This window comes from Neoarius graeffei, chromosome 2 (genome assembly GCF_027579695.1).
Source record: "Neoarius graeffei isolate fNeoGra1 chromosome 2, fNeoGra1.pri, whole genome shotgun sequence".
NCBI classification, from domain to species: Eukaryota; Metazoa; Chordata; class Actinopteri; order Siluriformes; family Ariidae; genus Neoarius; species Neoarius graeffei.
This window is the reverse complement of record NC_083570.1, coordinates 6,637,711-6,657,403: the sequence shown is the minus strand read 5'-3', so window position 1 is coordinate 6,657,403 and position 19,693 is coordinate 6,637,711. Positions and strand designations below refer to the sequence as shown.

Sequence of the window (19,693 nt, the reverse complement as noted above, 5' to 3'; positions counted from 1 at the left end):
ACAGAGGTCAGATAGAGCTCGGCACATTGCAGATTTGAATTCGGCACACCCAAATTGACAAAATAAGACTGTTTGCCGACTTTGTCTCAAAAATGCCTTTGGGTGTCACAATTCTGGATTTTGGTACCAGTCTATAAGGAATAAAACAGGATGAGGCATGCTGCTCCAGGAAACTAATCTGCGATGAGGTGGTGGGATGTGGCCCAACACAAAGTGGATTAGTTTCCACAAACAGCAGGTCATGAAGAGTTCAGGCTCTTGTTAAGCCTGGAGCGCTCATACTGAGTGAAATGGAGATTATGTAGAAAAAAAGATCCACTTTTGTGATTTCTATTAGCAATAAACAATGCAAAATCAATAAAATATGGTTTTCCTTCCTGACAGCTGCGTCCTCCTCACTTTTGAAATGACTCCAACATTCTTTAGGGATGAAGATCAGTTTAAAGATGTCACGAGGAAAAAGCTGCTCAAGTGAAACAATTGTAATTTATCAACAAGGCTGAAAGTTGTGCTTGAGGCGTCAGTAGGTGGAAAAGTCCAGAAAATTAAGATCCATTCTGTGAGTATTTCAAGAAATTAATCCTAATCAGTGCGGCAACATGGGTTATATTTCTGCACTGAAGGGAGATGAAATGGTTAATAGAGGAGTGTTCATGATCTCTCTGTTTGTGCTCCTCCTCTTCCTCTATCGCTCTTTCACACACAGAACCAGGAAGTAACTCCTCATTTCAAAGAAAACAAAACTGATCTCTCTCTCTCTCTCGTTGTGAGTTCAAGAAAATGGCCGAGGCCAGTATTTCAGTAGATCAGCTTTCTGTGGACCAGTTCATGTGTCCAGTGTGTCTGGATCTCCTGAAGGATCCGGTGGCTATCTCCTGTGGTCACAGTTTCTGTAAGGTGTGTATTAATGGCTGCTGGGATCAGGAGGATCAGAAGGGCGTCTACAGCTGTCCTCAGTGCAGAGACACTTTCACGACAAGGCCTGTTCTACGCAGAAACAACATGCTGGATGAAGTGGTGGAGAAACTGAAGAAGACTAAAGTTCAAGCTGCTTCTCCTGCTCACTGTTACGCTGGACCTGGAGATGTGGAGTGTGATTTCTGCACCGGGAGAAAACACAAAGCCGTCAAGTCCTGTCTGATGTGTTTGACTTCTTATTGTGAAACTCATCTGAAACCTCACTATGAAGTTTCTTCATGGAAAAAACACACATTAATTGAAGCCTCAGCAAAACTCCAAGAGAAGATCTGCTCTGAACATAACAAGCTGATTGAGATCTACTGTCGTACTGATCAAACCTGCATCTGTTATTTGTGTATGATGGATCATCACAAAGGTCACGACACCATCACAGCCGCAGCAGAAAGAGCTGAGAAACAGGTGAGAACTAGAAATCTTTCCAGAATTAAGTCATCTTAATTATAGTTTCCCATCTAGAAACAGGTGCTTTAGTCAGTGATATGATTTGAACTTTAATTTCAATGTGTGTATCAGGGCTTTACATTAACTTTTTTGCTGACCGGCCACTGTGGCTAGTGGTTTTCCCGAGTCACTAGCCATTCAGCCTTTTCACTAGCCACAATTTTGTTGCCAGGAAATTGCAGTTTTTTCTTCACCATGATGCGTTAAAGATCGGAAGATCTAGATTTAAGTATGAATGGCAGCGTATAATGTATCTCTACAGCAGGGGCGATTTCTCAGAGACAACAAGGGAAGCCGAGCTTCCCCTAAAATTCTCTCCCCAAACTGCGGCATCTATGACGTTGAATTCTCATTAAAACAATAACTTGCATAACATAATATATGCCCAAGATTGTATTTACGTTCATAACTATCCTGTAAATTATTTGAGTGATGTCTGATGAACTTGCAGTTCGCTACAAGAATCACCTTTGCTGCCAGGCTGTAACCAGCGTTGCCAGATACTGCTGACGTTTTCCAGCCAAAATATGTTCAAAACCCGCCAAAATGCACTTAAAACATCCCAATCTGGCAACACGCTGTAACCTTTCTTATTTCAATGGGCTCTATGGCTGGCAGCCGGGTATCCGTTGCAGTCTATGAGAGGGCTCTGAACAGCCAATTTCGGCTAGTTGTTATCGGTTAAAATTGACAAAATCGTCACTTCCAGGGAAGCCGGGCTTCTCTGGGACTAAACGAGACAGTGGGAGGGACAAGAAGCCGGGCTGATGAAGGATTATTGGAGGTGGTGTTTGAAAGACACGAGGAGGGCGGGCTCTGTCGGCGAGGAACACGGAAGCATGATCAGTCAGTCCCTAGCGGATGTCAAGAAAGTGTAGTCGTGTGCCAAAGTGCTGTCTGAATTTCTTTTCATATAAACGTTTCTTCTCATTGATGTCTCTGTACATTACTCTGTAAATAAATGTAAATATTACTCGTTGTGCTCCGTTAACTTTCATCCATTCTATCAGTTTGATCATTCGTGAATTCACTCGTTTATTTCATTTGTAGTTCAATCTGATTGTAGGCTAGCTTGAGCCTTATTGGGATCTGCAGTGCTAGCTGCTAACAGAAATTGGTGAAGTCTCTGGAAAGCACAACCAGCTGGTATGACAGGGTCACAGACCATTTTCTGGAAAAGGAGCGGAGGGCAGAATTTATGTATAAATAGTGTTCATGTTCATGAATCTGAAGTGTGTATATTGTTCAGTAATGTTAAGAGAATGGTGGGCTCTGTGTTATAGGTTATACCTGGGTATGATATTCAAGGTTCTGTGTGTTCCATACCCTACCTGGTTATGAATTTCCAGACTGTGTTGCAGATGATGTTCAAGGATGTGTTGCACAGCTGGGTGTTGTGTTAAAGACTCTGTGTTGCATATCAGGGTATGATGTTCAAGGCTCTTTGTTGAATAGCCAGTGATTTTTGGATGTTTGATATTTTTGATTAAGGATATGAGGCACTAGCCTGGCAAGCCAGACTATAACATGAAATGTACAAGCAAAAATACTTTCTGCCACTAGGTAGTGTTGTCTAGTTCACTATGCTAATGGGGCACACCTTTCTATGCTTTGATATCCGGCCTACAGGTTTTACGATGAATGCGTAAAATGGGCTTCCCCTGTTTTAAAAACCAGCAGCCGCCACTGCTCTACAGTAGCACTCAATACTCAGTGCTGTTAAGGTCGCTCCCTATATGAAAACATGCAACTAGTTGAGACAAAAATATAAACAGAGTATTCTGTTTACTGAACTCAAATTCAAGCCCCTTACAATATGAAATATCGTATAATATGAAAAACAACATTCAGTACAACTGAACTGATTCTAATATTAAAAGTCCAATTCAAAACATTTATCACTGAAAAACATTTGATGTTTTGATATGCAAGTATTATGTGTATTATCAAGTATTATTATGTATATTATGTATTATCTATTAGTGTGTGTGTGAACATGTGTAGAGAGAGACATTAAATGTCCTCATTACATTCATCGTCAGATGAGTCTGAATGGTCCATGAAAAATGGTCTTCGTGACCTGAGGCTTCCAGCAGGCCATAAGTTGATAGCTGGGGCGAGATCAACTTCTTTCCAATCGCGTGAACGTTTCTAAACAGCAGCTCCATCCTCTCCAGCTCAGCCGACTTCATGACAGCCAGGGACTGAAAGCAATGCTGTCCTGTAGTGAACCAGCCGTCTTCGCCTGTTTTGATGTTATAGTACCGATGTGTGCATTCGACTTTTCGTGGTCCTTTATATTTTTGAGTTTAAAATTACTGGTGCCTGTCTTTGCCAGACTTTCTACAGTCTTCGCAGTACAGGGTATTTTCGGTTTTGCTATGAACTAGCCAATCTCACCCGAACTTCCGTTTGTCACTGAACTGTCTTATCTTCCTATTAGCGTCTTGTTCATCTCCATGGCCGGAGCCAGCTATGAGGCCCCCGCGGTCTGGACCTCGGTCATTTTTAAGAGCTGAAAATACATTTGTACGTTAAATATTCAACTGGATAAAAAATAAAGAATAACATAAAAATGTCTCCATAAAAAGTGCATTGATAATTAGGTTAAATGTTGATTCTGTCTTCTGTGTGTGTTTGGTGTGCGCGGCTCTGAGACCAAGAACACAAACGCGAATGAGCATGCGACTCGGCGGAGGAACGCAGTGCAGGAGACACAGGGTTTTCATGGGAACCATCAGCGCACTTTCATCAAGCTGTTCAATTTACATTTTCGAAGCAGCGCAGTTGTAGCCAGACGCACAGCTTGTGAACAGGCAAGGCAGGCAACTGTTTGGGGCCCCCTGGCCCAGGGGCCCCCCGGCCCAGGGGCCCCCCGATAGTCAGGGCCAGAGGGCTTATTTATTTTGTTTTTTATTGTTTTTATTCTTCTTTACCATTGTATTTTCACATTTGGAATTTTAAAAAACTTTGGTTTCATACATTTTTCGTTTGTGTCAGATTATTTGTAACATACTGGTGATGAACACTGGTCAGAAGGGCCCCCTGGAAAATTTTGCTTGAGGCCACGACAGACTCTAGAATCGCCTCTGGTTGTAGCCTGCCTTGTTTGTGATTTTAAAAATAAATAATTCGATAAGCCAAAACAATAGAGTGGAAAGTTTCAACTTATGTTTGCCTTGGGTAACTTTGCCTAAAACATGGTGGTGTATACTGATTTTTTTTTTTTTTTCCCAGAATTTTTTTTTTGTCTGTGTAACGGATGCCAGATTGTTAATGTATCTTAGTTCCATAGGCTACATGGTCAGGGTATCTTTTGTCCTCATTGCTTGGGCCAGATCAAACCATTAAACAAGCTTAAATTATTCTTACTCTTACCACATACATGATTTTTTTTTCAAAACTGATGATATTCAGTTCAAACACCATTAAGAGTAATTTCAGGAATAGATCTCTTGTGTGGCGTGTAATTCACCCCTCTCATTTAAATATGATGAACATTTTTCAGCGTGCGCTTTGCACATGATGGACCTCTGTGATTTTAAAAAGCTGCTCTGGCCCTGCGCATCTCTGCCCCTTTTTCCCTGAGCAGCAGGGTTTGAAACTCCAGCTATATGCCGCCACATAGTGCGCTTGTCAGTCGTCAGCAACTTTGTTGCTTCGTTCATTAACCGCAGGTTACCGTATCATTGATTTCAGGCCCGTAGCCAGCATTGTGGAGGGGGGGGGGGGATCTTTTTTCCCCAAAAGTGGACTTCATCTGGCCCCCTACTCCCGTACCCCCCAAATACATGAGCACACTTCAAATCTTCTAATTTAGACATTTTTTTATTCGTTATAAGTTCTCTGTTGTCTAACTTATTATTGTTATCTTCCTACAACTGTCCTGTGACTTCATTGTCTGTCTCTGTTGCTCGCCTCAGTTGTCTGTTGTTGCTCTCCTTCATTGTCTGTCTCTGTTGTTGCTCTCCCCTCCTCTTTCTGTCTGTTGTTGTCTGTCTCTGTTGCTCACTTCAGTTGTTGTTTATGGCATCAGAACACTCCTGATCTGCCCATGCTTTAGCATAAAAAACAACAATAATTTCTAATTGAGATAAATGTTTCAAGTAATCCTGAGATTGAAATAATATCGCACAGCCCTATAAGGACAATTGATTTAAAAATGCCCAAATGGAGCAACAGTGGGTGTTTTCACACGCACTGGACTGAACATTTTCATTTTTCAGCTAGTGCACACGTTTCTTTTCACTCTGATCCAAATGCCAAACCACTGACAGGGCATCATGTTACCATGTTACCATGACGACTGAAAAACACGTGCTCTTAAAGTCTCACATTTTACTGTCTTCACACCACACCACAGCTCCGATTTCCCAAGCTGAAAAAAAAAAAAATAAAAGCAGCCCCAGGTCCGACGCTACTAGTACCTAGCCATCGAGCCACCTAACTCATCTCTGTGCGTGCGTGTCACTGACACACATAGACTGACGGACAGGCTGACGCTACCCCCCACTGATCACTCTGACAGATCGATCTACCACTACTGTTGTAAACAAAAGAAAAACAAAGTCCTGCACTCAGCACCTTACCTATTTTGGCCCTTTTTTGGAACATGGCGCCAATATTTTGGGACAAAGTAGCAGCAGATTTCTTGCGTTTTCTGTCTTTATCTTCTTTTATAGAGGGCTACTGCGTGACGTCACCGTACCGCGAGATTGTGCTAGGGCGCCATATTGGAAGACCAAGTACATGCATGCATACATACTCACAATATAAAACAAAGTACGAGCGAGAGTAAAGTGACACAATGGCTGATAATTCTGGTTATGTGAGTACATTACCAGCTGCAGAAAGGGCACGGTATGTGGAGAAACTGGCTGTGATTGATGGGTTTGACCCATATGATAAGACTCGGGGCAAGGGAGAATGGATTTTTTTATTTCATAATTTATTTTTAATTTACTACTTATCTGTTTTTATTTATATATATTTGAATTATTTGGACATGGGGAAAAACTATATTTAAAATCCAAAGAGGGATGGAGGGAGGAAAATTAAAACAAAAGAAAGAAATGAAATATAGAGTAGAGAATATTTGATAAAATTAAGGATGTTTTTATTCAGTAAACATTTAAAAAAAAATGTTCTACAACACTCTAGCCTAGTGACTTACCAGTAACAAAATAGACTTGAAGTATTCAGATCCGCTCTGCATAAAGCAGCTAAATCCTCTCTCTGTCTCCTGGCAGAAAGCTCCTTGAACACCCTAACACAGCACAAAAGTTTACCATTGTAGGTTTTTGATGATCCAAGTGCCTCGTGGGTTCACATACCGCACGCTGCCTTTATTTCCCCCTAATCACGAGTTTGTTGGTCTTCTTCTTCTTCTTCAGGAAATACTGGCGGGTTAGACACCATCCGGTGTATTACCGCCGCCTACAGGATATTACACGTCGTTGCAAGTTCATTCAGTCTCTTAGATTCTAGTGTATACTCCAGATGCTTTTAGAAATCTAACTAGACTTGAAGTGACTTTCGAATCCTTTAGCTGAAGCAGAGAGTTAAGGGATACAGTAGTAACACCAAGCTGAGATAATTCAATGACCAATATCCGCCTAAATTCACAGTATAGCACACACACTAATAAAACATGGGGAACTGTCTCAGGGACTCTGCATACTTCACATAGACCGTCACTGTGTTTATGGATCAGATGTAACATAGAGTTTAAGGCACAATGCCCTAGTCTGAGACGAGTCAGGACCACTTGCTGAGACCTACCCCCTGATAGTGTACAGAGTGTGTTTACTGAAGGCTGAATAGAGTACAGGTGTCTCCCCTTTAAATCTTTGTCCCATTCAGCTTGCCATGTCTGGAAAATATTTCCCATAAGCTGGCTCCTCAGTTCGGTCCTTCCTGGACCAACTGCCAATGTAATATCGTTAATACTTAAATATTCCCTTGCCAGCTTATCAGCCACCTCATTCCCACTAATTCCTATGTGGGCTGGAACCCACAAGAGGGACACATCACAACCACTCAGATGTAGGCTGTTCATCAGTAAGAGAATGTCAGAAATCAAATCAGGCCGAGCGTTGGAATAATACGTTTTAAGACACTGGAGGAGTGAAAAGGAGTCAGAGCATAGAACCACATTTTTAGCCTGTGCCTCCACTACCCATTGCAGAGCTTTTAGAATGCCCATAGACTCTGCTGTGAAAACAGCCATATTATCACTGAGCCTATATCCATATTTGACACTGAGCTGGGGTATACAGAAAGCACAGCTTACCCTTCCTGACTCAGGATCTTTAGATCCATCAGTATAAATTTGAAGAGCGGAGCCCCACTTATTCTGAATATACTCTGAAGCAGAGTCACTAGAGAATTCAACATCCTCGTTGTGTTTATCCTCGTGTAGCCTAAGGTCCACTTGGACAGGGGGGAGGAGCCAGGCTGGGATAGGTCCCCAGAATGTACTTTTAACTGGGACCATATCAAACAAGTTAAAATCCTTGGCCCATGGCATACATTGCTTCAAAAAGGGCTGACCCTTCACCTGACCAGAGGTAAATTCATAGCAGTCAGTCAAAATGGGACTGGCAGGGCAGAGGCTGGTTCTTTCTCTGAGTCTGTTCCAGTAATGAAGTGTGAGTTGGATCCGTCTTAGCCTTAAAGGCTTCTCTCCTGTCTCAACAAGCAGTGCAGAGGTTGATGTGGAGGCAAACGCACCACAACAGACTCTAAGAGCCTTTGACTGAATAACATCAAGTCTTTTCAGAGCAGAGTTGGAAGCAGCTCCATACACTTGACAACCATAATCAAAAATTGACCTGATCATAGCTTGGTAGATGGTGAGGAGGGTACCCTTTTCTGCCCCCCAAGAGTAGCCAGTCAAGCACCTCATCACATTAATGACCTTGACAGTTTTAGCAATTACTTTAGAGATCTGAATGTTCCAATTTAGCTTGCTGTCGAACCATACTCCTAAGTATTTAAAACTTTCTACCCTCTCAATGGGAGAGTCATAGAGAGTTAAAGACATGTCCCATTTCTTCCTAGCGCGGCTAAAAAACACATATTTGGATTTAGAGACAGAAATTTTAAAACCCCATTTTCCTGCCCACTTTTCCACAACGTTCAACTCTCCCTGTAGCCTACGTAAAATAAAAGGGGCATTTCTTCCTTTAACCCAGAGGGCCCCATCATCTGCAAACAGAGACCTCCCAGTCCCTTGATTAAGATCTAAAAATATATCATTAATCATGACATTGAAAAGCACGGGACTAATTACACTCCCTTGCGGAGTTCCATTTTCCACCAACACAGTAGCTGACATAACATCCCCAACCCTTACCTGAATAGTTCGATCTTCCAAGAAATTCTTAATCCAGCTAAACAGCCTTCCATTGACACCATACTTGAGCAGTTTGACAAGGAGGCCTTCTCTCCACAGCATATCGTACGCCCGTTCAATATCTAGGAAGACGGCAATTAGGGATTCTTTATTAGCAAAAGCTCTTCTAATCTCATAATCCAAAGCAACTATATTATCAACAGTACCCCTGCCTCTCCTAAAGCCACTCTGGTGGTCAGCTAAAGCCCCCTTCACTTCTAAGAAGTGGACCAATCTATCAGTCACCATTCGCTCCATCAGCTTACACATAACAGAGGTAAGTGCTATAGGCCTATATGAGGATGGGGAACTAGGATCTTTCCCTGGCTTCAGGACAGGCACGATTACAGCATGCTTCCACACTTTTGGCAGCCTACCTAACTTCCAGCTTTCATTCAAAAGACTGAGGAGTTCATCTAGAAGGACGTCAGAGACATGATTAAACATTACGTAATGCAAGTTGTCCTTTCCAGGAGTGGTATTTCTTCCTGCAGCTATAGCTCGCTTCAACTCCTCAAGGGAAAAGAAAACATTGAACTCCTCAAGCCCTGGCCCTTGAGGAGACACATATCCTCTCACAGACTGATCCCTCATCCCCTTACTTTGTTCGTCTAAATTGTCAGAACTGTGCACTTTCCTAAAAGTTTCCACCAGAAGATTAGCCTTCTCTACAGGTGTCACTGCCATCTCACTCTCATATACTAAAACAGGTAGATCAACCTTCCTTCTTATGCCATTCATTTTCCTCACAGTGGACCATAGTTGGGAGATGGGGGTTTCCCCAGAGAGGGAAGAACAGTATTCTCTCCAGCTACTTCTCTTGGCAGACTTAACCACTCTTCTAACCAGGGCCCTATAGTATTTATACTGCACAAGATTATCAGGAGTGGGGAATCTCCTCAGAGTTCTAAAGGCTTTATTCCTTTTCCTGATTGCCTCATCACAGTCCTTGTTCCACCAGGGAACCATCCTCTTCTGGCCTCCCCCACCCTTTTTGGGAACTGCAGAATTTGCTGCTGCCAACATCAGGCATGAAAGTCCACTGTTCCACTCATCTACTGAGCCATCTAGAACTCCAGGTAGAAATTCATCACACAACATTTCGTATTTCTCCCAGTCTGCTCTAATAAAATTAAACCTCCCTCCCACTGTGTCCAGCTCAACGGGCAGCCTCAACCCAAAGGCACCTACAGTGGGGAAGTGGTCACTGCCCAGGTTATATGGGTCATGTGCTTCCCACTTGCCCTTACCCGCCAGCTCACCAGAGACTATCATTAGGTCTATGCATGAAGGGGTTAAGCTGCCTAGTTGCACTCTTGTAGGGTGCCCATCATTGAGGCACACTAAGTTAAAATCCTGCATAAAATTCTCAATTATTTCCCCATTACCATCAGTCCTGTTACTCCCCCACAGTACATTATGCGCATTAAAATCCCCTGCCCATATGCAAGGAGGGCGTACTTGCCTCATAACATCTTCAAATTCAATCGCACTCAAACATAGACAAGGGTTATAAAAATTGAGAAGAGAAATTCTTCCAGCGGTACTCCAAATCTCTGTTACAATTAATTCTAAGGTGGTCTCTATTGGCACAACTCTATATGTTATTCCGGCCTTAATAAATGTCGCACAGCCTCCCCCTTGCCTATTAATCCTATCTTTGCGAACAGACACAAAGCCAGGAATCACAAAATCTAAAGTGGGCTTGAGCCATGTCTCCTGAACACAGATAACATGGCACTCAATTTCGCTGGTAACAAACCTTTTTAATTCCTGGCCATTCGCAATTAGGCTACGGGCATTCCATTGCAGGACACTAAAAGACATTTACCCTTCCCCTCCTACACTGCTCTGGGACGCCACGGGGCAGCCCTCTTTATCCTTAATTAGTTCAAACAAAGACTCAGGGGATATATTCACCTGCAGATATTTCGCTGCTGACAATGAAACAATCCGGATCACATCTGACTTTTTAACCACCTTAGAAAACTTAAGCCCAGTAAGCACGTCAGTGATAAAAGCCAGGAAATCAGTTTTCTTAATGATAAGGCTATCGCTCGGAGGAGTGAAGATTCTAGCAGGTTGTTGAGAGGGGCGGTTAGCATGACCCACTCTTTTCACAGCTTCAGCATATGACACGCGTTCATAAGTTCTAATTTTTTGCACTTCTACGGCATTCGCATAGAAGCGGCACCCTTTAAAGCCTGCACTATGCGCTTCTCCACAGTTCGGGCAGCATAAAGCTGACGCACAATCCTCATAGTTATGGTCTCCCCCGCACTTACCACACTTTCTTTTCTTTCTACATACAGCCGCCACATGTCCATATGTGTGACAATTAAAGCATCGCAGCGGGGGTCTAATGTAGGGCTTAACTTGAAAGCTCAAGTACCCAATTTCAATCCGCCTGGGGATAGATTCTGACTCAAATGTTAATAAGACTGTTTGACTGGCCACTCTCATGTTATCTTTCGTTATTTGGAAGCGCTTTACTTCGGAGACCTCTGCTCCTTTCGCTTTACCCAAGATATCTTCATCTGATAGCTCAGTAGGCACCCCATAGATCACACCTTTAGTCTTAGAGCCTGTCCCCGGTGCGTAAACCTCCACATCGCACTTGTTCAGAGATGTTATAGCAAGCGCACGTTCCTGTTGAGATTTGGAATGACAGACCACTAAAATCCTCCCATTGGCAAGAGATTTCGCGTATTGGAAGTTACCTATGTCTTTCACCAAATGTTCAGCCAACTGTATTTTGTTCAAGGTTGTCCCAGTGCCTTTCAATTTCACAATTACCACAAACTCCCCATCTCTCCTTATTTTTGGGCGCTGCAACTCCCCATCACTCCCTGTGCTAGACCTACTGTGTCTCTCTCTTGTGCGTTTGCTCCCTTGTTTTTTGGATTTACCCACAATTTGAAATTCCTCCCCTGCACTATCCATACTATCAGAGAAGCCCATCCCAAAATCAGAATGCATCCACGATAAATCGTAGGATAACCAAAGCTTGGTGTTACTACTGCTGCAGCCTTCTTCAATATTCAGCCGACTCTCAGGGACACTAGTTTAACACCTAAACATCCGTATAGCACGATTACTTCGGTTTCTCAGATCCCGACATTCCCCTGCCCGCGCCGGGCTTCTCTCACACGCCAGTGTCTTTGTTGGTCTTCCAATGTGGCGCAGGGTTTGTTTACTTCCGGTTTCGGGTGACGTCAGTGAAAGGGGTCTAATGGGGGCATTACCGCCACCCACTGGATTGGGGTGTAAAGCAGTCTGAACAAAACGTGTAAACATAAACATAGGAGAAATGAACCCGTTTTTCTAACTCGTCCTCACTTAGTCTACTTTTCTTTTTTTTTTTTTTTGATTAGTCTGGATTTGATATTGTAAATTTAAATGTGAATCAATGTATATTCATCGGACATGAACAAATGAATAAATCTTGAGTAATCTTGAGGGGCGTGTGTGTCTGGGGGGGATCGAACGAACCCTCCGATCCCCCCTGGCTACGGGCCAGGATTTTATCTGAGACGTTCTAAACAATTCTAACATGTTGTGTCAGAATGTTTATCCAGGTGCTCATGGGAGTTGTAGGCGTGTATTACATTGCAATGTGTTTATTATATCAGATGCCTTCAGAGAAAACTACAATTAAAATATATTGTCATACCACAGAATAAACCACCCGTCAAAGTGGCTAGTGAGACTAAAGTTATTACCCGCCAAAGCCCAATTTTACCCGCATTTGGCGGGTGGCCGGGTGCTAATGTAAAGCCCTGGGGTGTATCAATCAAAACAATTCTGTAAAAGCTGATTAAAATTGTCTGTGTTCTGGTGAACAGGGTGTTAAATTTATCTTCAGTGATGGTCGTAATCTGGTTCGGGGTGGGTTTCCTGATAACATTGCCCTTCAGACCAAAAGAGAGAGTTGAGAGACTCTCTTAAGGAATGAATGTTGTCTCTGTATGTGCTTTTCTCAAACTCACTCGTAAGAAGGAGTCTAAAGAGCAACAGGACGAAGAGCGTCTTTGTAGTTCGCGTCCCTGAAGGCAATCATATTGGACATAACTAACAGTGCCCAAGTTAACTAGCTATGTGTAAACATTAGCCGTGGACAAGACTATGGCAACTTGGCGGGCAAATCCACAGAAAGTCATTTGACTAATCAGACTGTGTAGCGATTGCAACGTTATCGCGAGCTCTAAAGCACAGACAACTTCACTGCAAGCTTTCTCTTGGAATAAAACGTTTATATCCCTCAATATGCTTCCGCAGGTCGGATGGTGAGTTTTTGTAGGCTGTGATGTGCTCCGTTTTAGGCAAACAAAGCAAACATTTAAAATGAAACGACTCTTTATTCCTTTCAGAAAACTGAATCATGGGTTCTAGCTAAAGAACCGTGGGTGTGTGCATTCCCCAGAAGAACCGCCTCCTTCCATTCTGCCATCAACTGATCGTGTTAAATAATGCTGCGGAGAAATCATTGATCTTGATTTTATCCAGTCTATGGACGTGACGTGACCCGAGTGATTACTGATAGACTGTCTCAGTGTCACCTGCGGAAAAACCAATCACGTTTTAGAAAAGAAAAGAAAAAAACATCCACTTTCAAAGCTGCTTCATAGTAACGAGTAACGAGGACCTTGATAGAAATGTAGTGGAGTAAAAAGTACGATATTTGTCTTTCAAATGTAGTGAAGTTAGTTATAAGTTAGTCAAAAAGTGTACTTCAGTACAGAACTCAAGTAAATGTACTTCGTTACTGTCCACCTCTGATAATTAACTCGATGTATTTGCAATGTAGAAGAAAACTAATTGAACACCACCAGCAGATTCAACCCCAGTTTCCCCCGCTGACTGTGAGAGTCCCTCAGAGCCGCATGCGCATTCTGTGGATTCGGCAGCGAGCGAGTCGCTCTTTGTTTTGAACGAGTGCTCCGGGTCTCTCGTAAATTCCGAGCAAACTAAAGGACGACTTGTGCTACGATGTTGTTCGGGAAAACCACGTTAGCTTGATGATGGATCTTAAGAGGTCATTTAAAACTCTCTTGGCCTTAAGAGGCTTTCGGGAAACCCAGCCCAGATCAGTTAGTGAACATTTCTCTCTCTCTCTCTCTCTCTCACACACACACACACACACAGAGTACATAACCTTCAGAGCGAAACATGAATGTACTTTGAACTGACATTAATATGGAACCAGTTCGCTCGTACTGTATAAAAAGCTGAATGTATTTTATTTGTCCTCAGAGTGAGTTAAAGGAGGAGCAGATGAAATCCCAGCAGAGAATCCAGGAGAAGCAGAAGAAGGTGCAGGAGCTGAAACAGGCTGTGAACACTATAAAGGTGAGCAGTGAGCAGAGACAGAGCTGCTCCTAGAAACACACACAACATGGACAACGAGTCATTTACAGTCCCAGTAAGAGAGGGAATGATAGATGAGCTTTAAATCTCGTGTGTGTGTGTCCTAACAGCTCAGTGCACAGACAGCAGTGGAGGACAGTGAGAGGATCTTTACTGAGCTGATCAGCTCCATGGAGAAAAAGCGCTGGGAGGTGACGGAGCTGATCAGAGATCAGGAGAAGGCTGAACTGAGTCGAGCTGAACGACTCCTGGAGCAACTGGAGCAGGAGATTGCTGATCTTCAGAGGAGAGTCACTGAGCTGGAGCAGCTTTCACACACACACGATCACATCCATTTCCTCCAGGTAACACTCACTGTCTGATCTACAGAGCCAGCTGTTCCTCACACACTCTCTAAAACACCTCTCATTAAGGGAACAATAAATGTCCCTGTCTGACATCACAAGTGGGTTTTACATTTCATTTGCTTTCTGTAGGTTTTAGCTTCTGGACGTCACTGTCCTCCATGGATCAGACCAAAATTTCACACATCCAGCGTCACTGTCCATCAACATCTCTCATTTGATGGAGTGAGGAATTCTCTCTCAGATCTGAAAAAGAGACTCGAGGAATTCTGTGAGGAGGAATTCAACAAAATCCCTCCACATGGTAAGAGGAGCTGTTCCTGCTGGAGAAACACAGTGATGTGTTATTTCTTAGCGATGCTCCTGCTTTCTTTTCTGCAGACACTTTATTCACCCGACACTTTGAACTAAAACACTGATTTAAAATGAATAAACTGACTGGATCACTTTAAACTCTTTCCATCTTTTACACAAACTCATGTTTCCATTTTTCTCTCCACAGCTGCAGCAGTTCAGATCATTTCAGGACCAGAACCACAGAGCAGAGAAGACTTTCTGAAATGTACATCTAACACACACACACACACACACACACACACACACACACACACACACACACACTTCTAGGCCTGTCACAATAACAAATTTTGTTGGACGATATATTGTCTCCGAAATTACTGCGATAAACGATATTATTGTTAATGACTTTTCAAGACAGTTTTCTGCAACTACTAAAATAATGATCATGCACATACACCCTTTTATAGAACAGTAAACTTTTTAATGAAGTCAACTTATTCAATTCAACAGTGGAACGTAAAAAAAAAATAAATATAAATAAATAAATAAGCTAAAGAAATATAACAAACAAAACCACTCACAACAAAAACAATAAATAAAATACAATTTATGGCTCTTAAAAATTGCACTGAAGTGAATATTAACTTGGCACAGGGTAATAAAAAGACATTCTTTTCTTCACAGACAACATTCTGCCAATCCAGTTTCTCAAAGATTAGTACCCAGATCAACAAAAAGTGCAAAGTAACAACGTATTGCCAGCTGTCATTTGGATAAAAGTCACAACAATTAGAACGAGATAACATGTAGGCAAGGGCGTAGGTTTGGTATTAACATTGGTGGGGACAAAAACCCAATGCCAACCCCCAGTGGTGCCAACTTCAGGTCAACATTAGAGGGTCACAATATTTTGCTCCGTTGTGTTCCACCAAAAGAGTCTCCATCATCTCTCCAAAGGCCAGACTTTTAACATTTGAAGTTCAGAACTGTAGTAATTCATGAATAATAATAATAATAATAATATGAAATCCATTTGATTAACTGCAAATCTTGCATGTGATGATGAACTCATTCTACCAATTTGCAAATGTGTTTTCCAAGCGAATAGCGCACTGACTGTCGGGAGGGTGTATGTTCCTTTCCCTCATAAATGGAAATAAAACCCATCCGGAGCCTTAAACACTGCGTTCCATGAGGCTGGCAGGGGGAGTCGCTCTCTTCTGTGGGATCTTTAACTAGGTTTAGAATGCTAGTTTAAGCTGATATGTGATTGATCTAACGGTAAAACAGCACGAGGGCTCGAGAACTTTGACAGGTTACAATTTTACTTCACGGTTGCCAGATACTGCTGACGTTTTCCAGCCCAAAATATGTTCAAAACCCGCCAACATGCACTTAAAACCACCCAAAATGTAAAATGTACTTGATATCTTGTAAAGTAAAAATATGCAGCTAAAGTCCAGTATACTATTTGTAAATCGAACAAATAGCAGCATGAGCCCGTCAGTGCTGGAGGTGAAGAATCTGCTGTCTGGTACTCGGCTCCGTGTGGTTCAATCAGATTATAACTCTGCAATCATCTGCTGTGTTCTGAATCCTACATGCACCAGTAGGTGGCGCACATGCATAATATTATGTAGGCTGTGTTAGGCTATGATGCATATCTAACATCTGCATTGCTGAGGTTATTTATTATTTATTTATCTTTTTATTTATCCTGTTTGTTTTATTAATTTTCTAGGCCTAGTTATTCTGCTTAATTTATTTTTGTCTACATCCATGTATTTTCTTCATCTGTTATCCTGATTTTTGTGGATTTGTTAGATTGTACCTGTTTTATATACTTCAATTAAAAAAAAAAGTTAGGCTGTGATGCATGGCTGAATGTAACATGAGAAGAGAAAATGGAGAATGGATTGCGTCATTCTTATTTACTAGTTTATGAGTTGAGTTTCTGCACTACATTACACACATTCATATTAGTCTCACAGTTACATCAACATTGTTTTGTTTAAATAATACTTAATGAGATTAATGTTTATTGTTAATGATTAATTTAAGCCAATGCTCGATTTTGGTTGTTTAAAATAGCTAAGGGATGCTGGGTAAACTAGGTCTTTGTGTCGTGTGATGCACGCGATCTCTGATTGGGTCACAGAAGTGTTTAATATGGATTGGATTGGATGTAGACTAGTGGACGGAGATAGTACGTAGAATGCGCTGCATCAAAGTCCCACACAGAACGTTCGTGCGAAATGTTTATAAAGATAAAATCCCGCCGAACTAACGTCAAACCCGCCCAATCTGGCAACACTGTTTTACTTGGCAACAGGATGTATCTGAATTCTGATTGGTTGTTGTATCTGAATTCTGATTGGTTGTTGTTATATTATTGCCCTTTTGTTGTGTTCTTGAGCCCAGAGTGGGGGGAGGGGGGAGTGACAGGGTTCTACAGAGAAGTTTTCACTGCAACCGAACTGCTGTTTTCGTGACCACGCCCCCAGCGCGGATATTCATGTTCACATTGTTCAGTTTGTTTTTCTCTTATTTTAGATTTCTGTTATCTGACTCTGGATCCCAACACGGCACATCATCAACTCATTCTGTCTGAGAAGAACAGAGCGGTGAGAGAGAGTGAGAGAGAGCAGCGTTACTCTGATCATCCAGAGAGATTTGATTCCTGGTGTCAGGTGTTGTGTAAGGAGAGTGTGTGTGGACGCTGTTACTGGGAGGTGGAGTGGAGCGGTGCTGGTGTGTCCATATCAGTCTCATATAAAGACATCAGCAGGAAAGGACGGGGTAATGAGTGTCGGTTTGGATTCAACAATCAGTCCTGGAGTCTGCGGTGTTCTTCTTCTTCTCTCTCTTTCTATCACAACAACATTAAGACTGATCTCAGAGTTCCATCAGCCTCCAGAATAGGAGTGTATGTGGATCACAGTGCAGGAACTCTGTACTTCTACAGCGTCTCTGACACGATGAAGCTCCTCCACAGAGTCCACACCACATTCACTCAGACTCTATACGCTGGGTTTGGGTTCGACTGGTTTTCTACAGTGAGATTGTGTGATCCAGAATAAAAGTGTGTAGTGTTTTCTGTAAAATTCCTGCACGTTGCCACGTTGTTGCTCAGTCGTCTGTTTCACTAGAACACAATCCAGCTGCACAAAAACACTCATTTTAATATTTAAATTAAAACAGATGAATAATTTAAAATAATTAAAAAGGAAATGTTAAAAATTAACTGTCAGACAAGAAACTCGTCAAATTTAAAAAAGAAAATGATCTCATGACCTTCGCATTATAAAGTTCTGTTTGTTTCATATTAAGCAGCGTCTCATTAAATAACTAATAAACAGTAATAAAGCCAGAACAGAACAACATTTTAAACCTGTTCAGGTCACACTATATAAAAATAAAACATCACTTTTGGAATGAATTTGATTTTTCTGCTTGTGTTCTAAGATGTAAAATCCACATTCACTTTTTCAAATCTGAAGTTGTTTCTAAACCCTGAGATTTGATTGTAAAACATTGAACAATATTTAAACTCCATTAGAACATCCAGTACATGATCGGTTCAGGCTGCCGATGTCGTGTTCATCCCATATTCAGCCTGGATGATGATTGGCCCGCAGATAGAACCTTATAAATCCAGGTTTATCTGTGAGTTTGGGATTTTTATTCAAATATTACAATCAAAGCTTTGCAGAATAAAAGATAAGAGCACAGGAGAATAAAGTTTCCCCCAGTGATGGAGTTTCTGTGCTGAACTCATTTTCAGACAGAAGCAAATTCAACCTTTTCCTGAGAGTTTCAGCAGCTGGATAAATATTGTTCAGTATTTTAAACTGAATTTCTTTCACTGTGGGTGAAATTGGCCGTTTTGATAACTACAGTGTGTATTTGTTAGCGTTCCTCCATCGTCAGTTATTCTTACTTTTAATTAATTTTTTAAATCAGGGAATAGCTTCCATTTTAAAACATTTCTAATTCCTTTGTTATTAGATTTTTCACCAATTTCCACTTAACCGATTTTCAATTCAGGCAGTTTGACCGACACCTTTGAATATTCAAGGGTATTTTTTATCGTGAATCTTAAGGGAGGTGGAATAGCTCTACAAATTTGCTTAAATTCTCTATAGACACATTTTAAATGAAACTTTTCTACAAATGAATTAAATTGCATTAAATGTCCATTTTCATCCATTAGATCGGTAACATCTAAAACTTTATCATTCCATTCTTGTTGAAATAAAGTCTTCCTATTGATAGTAATAGTTCTATTATTCCACAAGGTTAAGTACGCTAGCATTTGTGGACATAAATAATTTTGGTGAAATTGGGCAGCCTTGTCTGATTCCATTTAAAATCTTAAATTGAATAATTGATTGGTAATCAATCATATCCAGAATCAGTCGGACGTGGTTTTGAATATATCTTCCCTTCATGAAGGCTGATTGATATTCGTCTACAAGTTTTACAAGTCCACGCTTTAGACGATTAGCAGATACTAAGGCAAGCAATTTATAATCATTGCATAGTAAGGTTATAGGTCTCCAATTGTCTAGCAACAAGTCTTTTTTGGGTTTTGGTAGCAAGGTTATTAAGCCTGTCTTCATAGTCGGGGATAAACATCCTTTGTGAATGCATTCTAAAAATGATCTATATAATATATTTTTAATATCCACCCAAAAGTATTTTAAAAATTCAGATGTTAAGCCATCGATTCCTGGTGATTTACCATTTTTCATTTGTTTTAATGCAATTTCAATTTCTGTTATAGTTCATTCCTCATCAAGTGTATGTTTGTCTTCATCCAGTTTTTTGATGTCATCACTGATGGGATAAAATAAGACGTCAC

General features: G+C 41.4%; 2 protein-coding genes across 2 annotated transcripts in view; one reads left to right on the top strand and one right to left on the bottom strand.

Moving 5' to 3' along the window:
• The window catches only part of LOC132877588 (tripartite motif-containing protein 16-like), a 421,828-nt gene that overhangs the window by 145,818 nt on the left and 256,317 nt on the right, over positions 1 to 19,693 (bottom strand). The gene's annotated exons all lie outside the window — the stretch shown is intronic.
• LOC132879115 (tripartite motif-containing protein 16-like) lies at positions 696 to 19,015 on the top strand. The gene is made up of 6 exons (XM_060913706.1): positions 696 to 1,380; positions 14,072 to 14,167; positions 14,296 to 14,529; positions 14,662 to 14,833; positions 15,032 to 15,091; positions 17,383 to 19,015. The coding sequence occupies exons 1-6, from the start codon at positions 781 to 783 to the stop codon at positions 17,907 to 17,909; spliced, it is 1,689 nt and encodes a 562-aa protein (XP_060769689.1). The 5' UTR covers positions 696 to 780; the 3' UTR covers positions 17,910 to 19,015.

Excerpts from the sequence above, each read along its gene's own strand:
- LOC132879115 (XM_060913706.1), top strand. The coding sequence starts at position 781 with ATGGCCGAGGCCAGTATTTCAGTAGATCAGCTTTCTGTGGACCAGTTC. Across the intron at positions 1,381-14,071 it reads CAGAAAGAGCTGAGAAACAG|AGTGAGTTAAAGGAGGAGCA; the intron begins GTGAGAACTAGA and ends ATTTGTCCTCAG. Across the intron at positions 14,834-15,031 it reads CAACAAAATCCCTCCACATG|CTGCAGCAGTTCAGATCATT; the intron begins GTAAGAGGAGCT and ends TTCTCTCCACAG.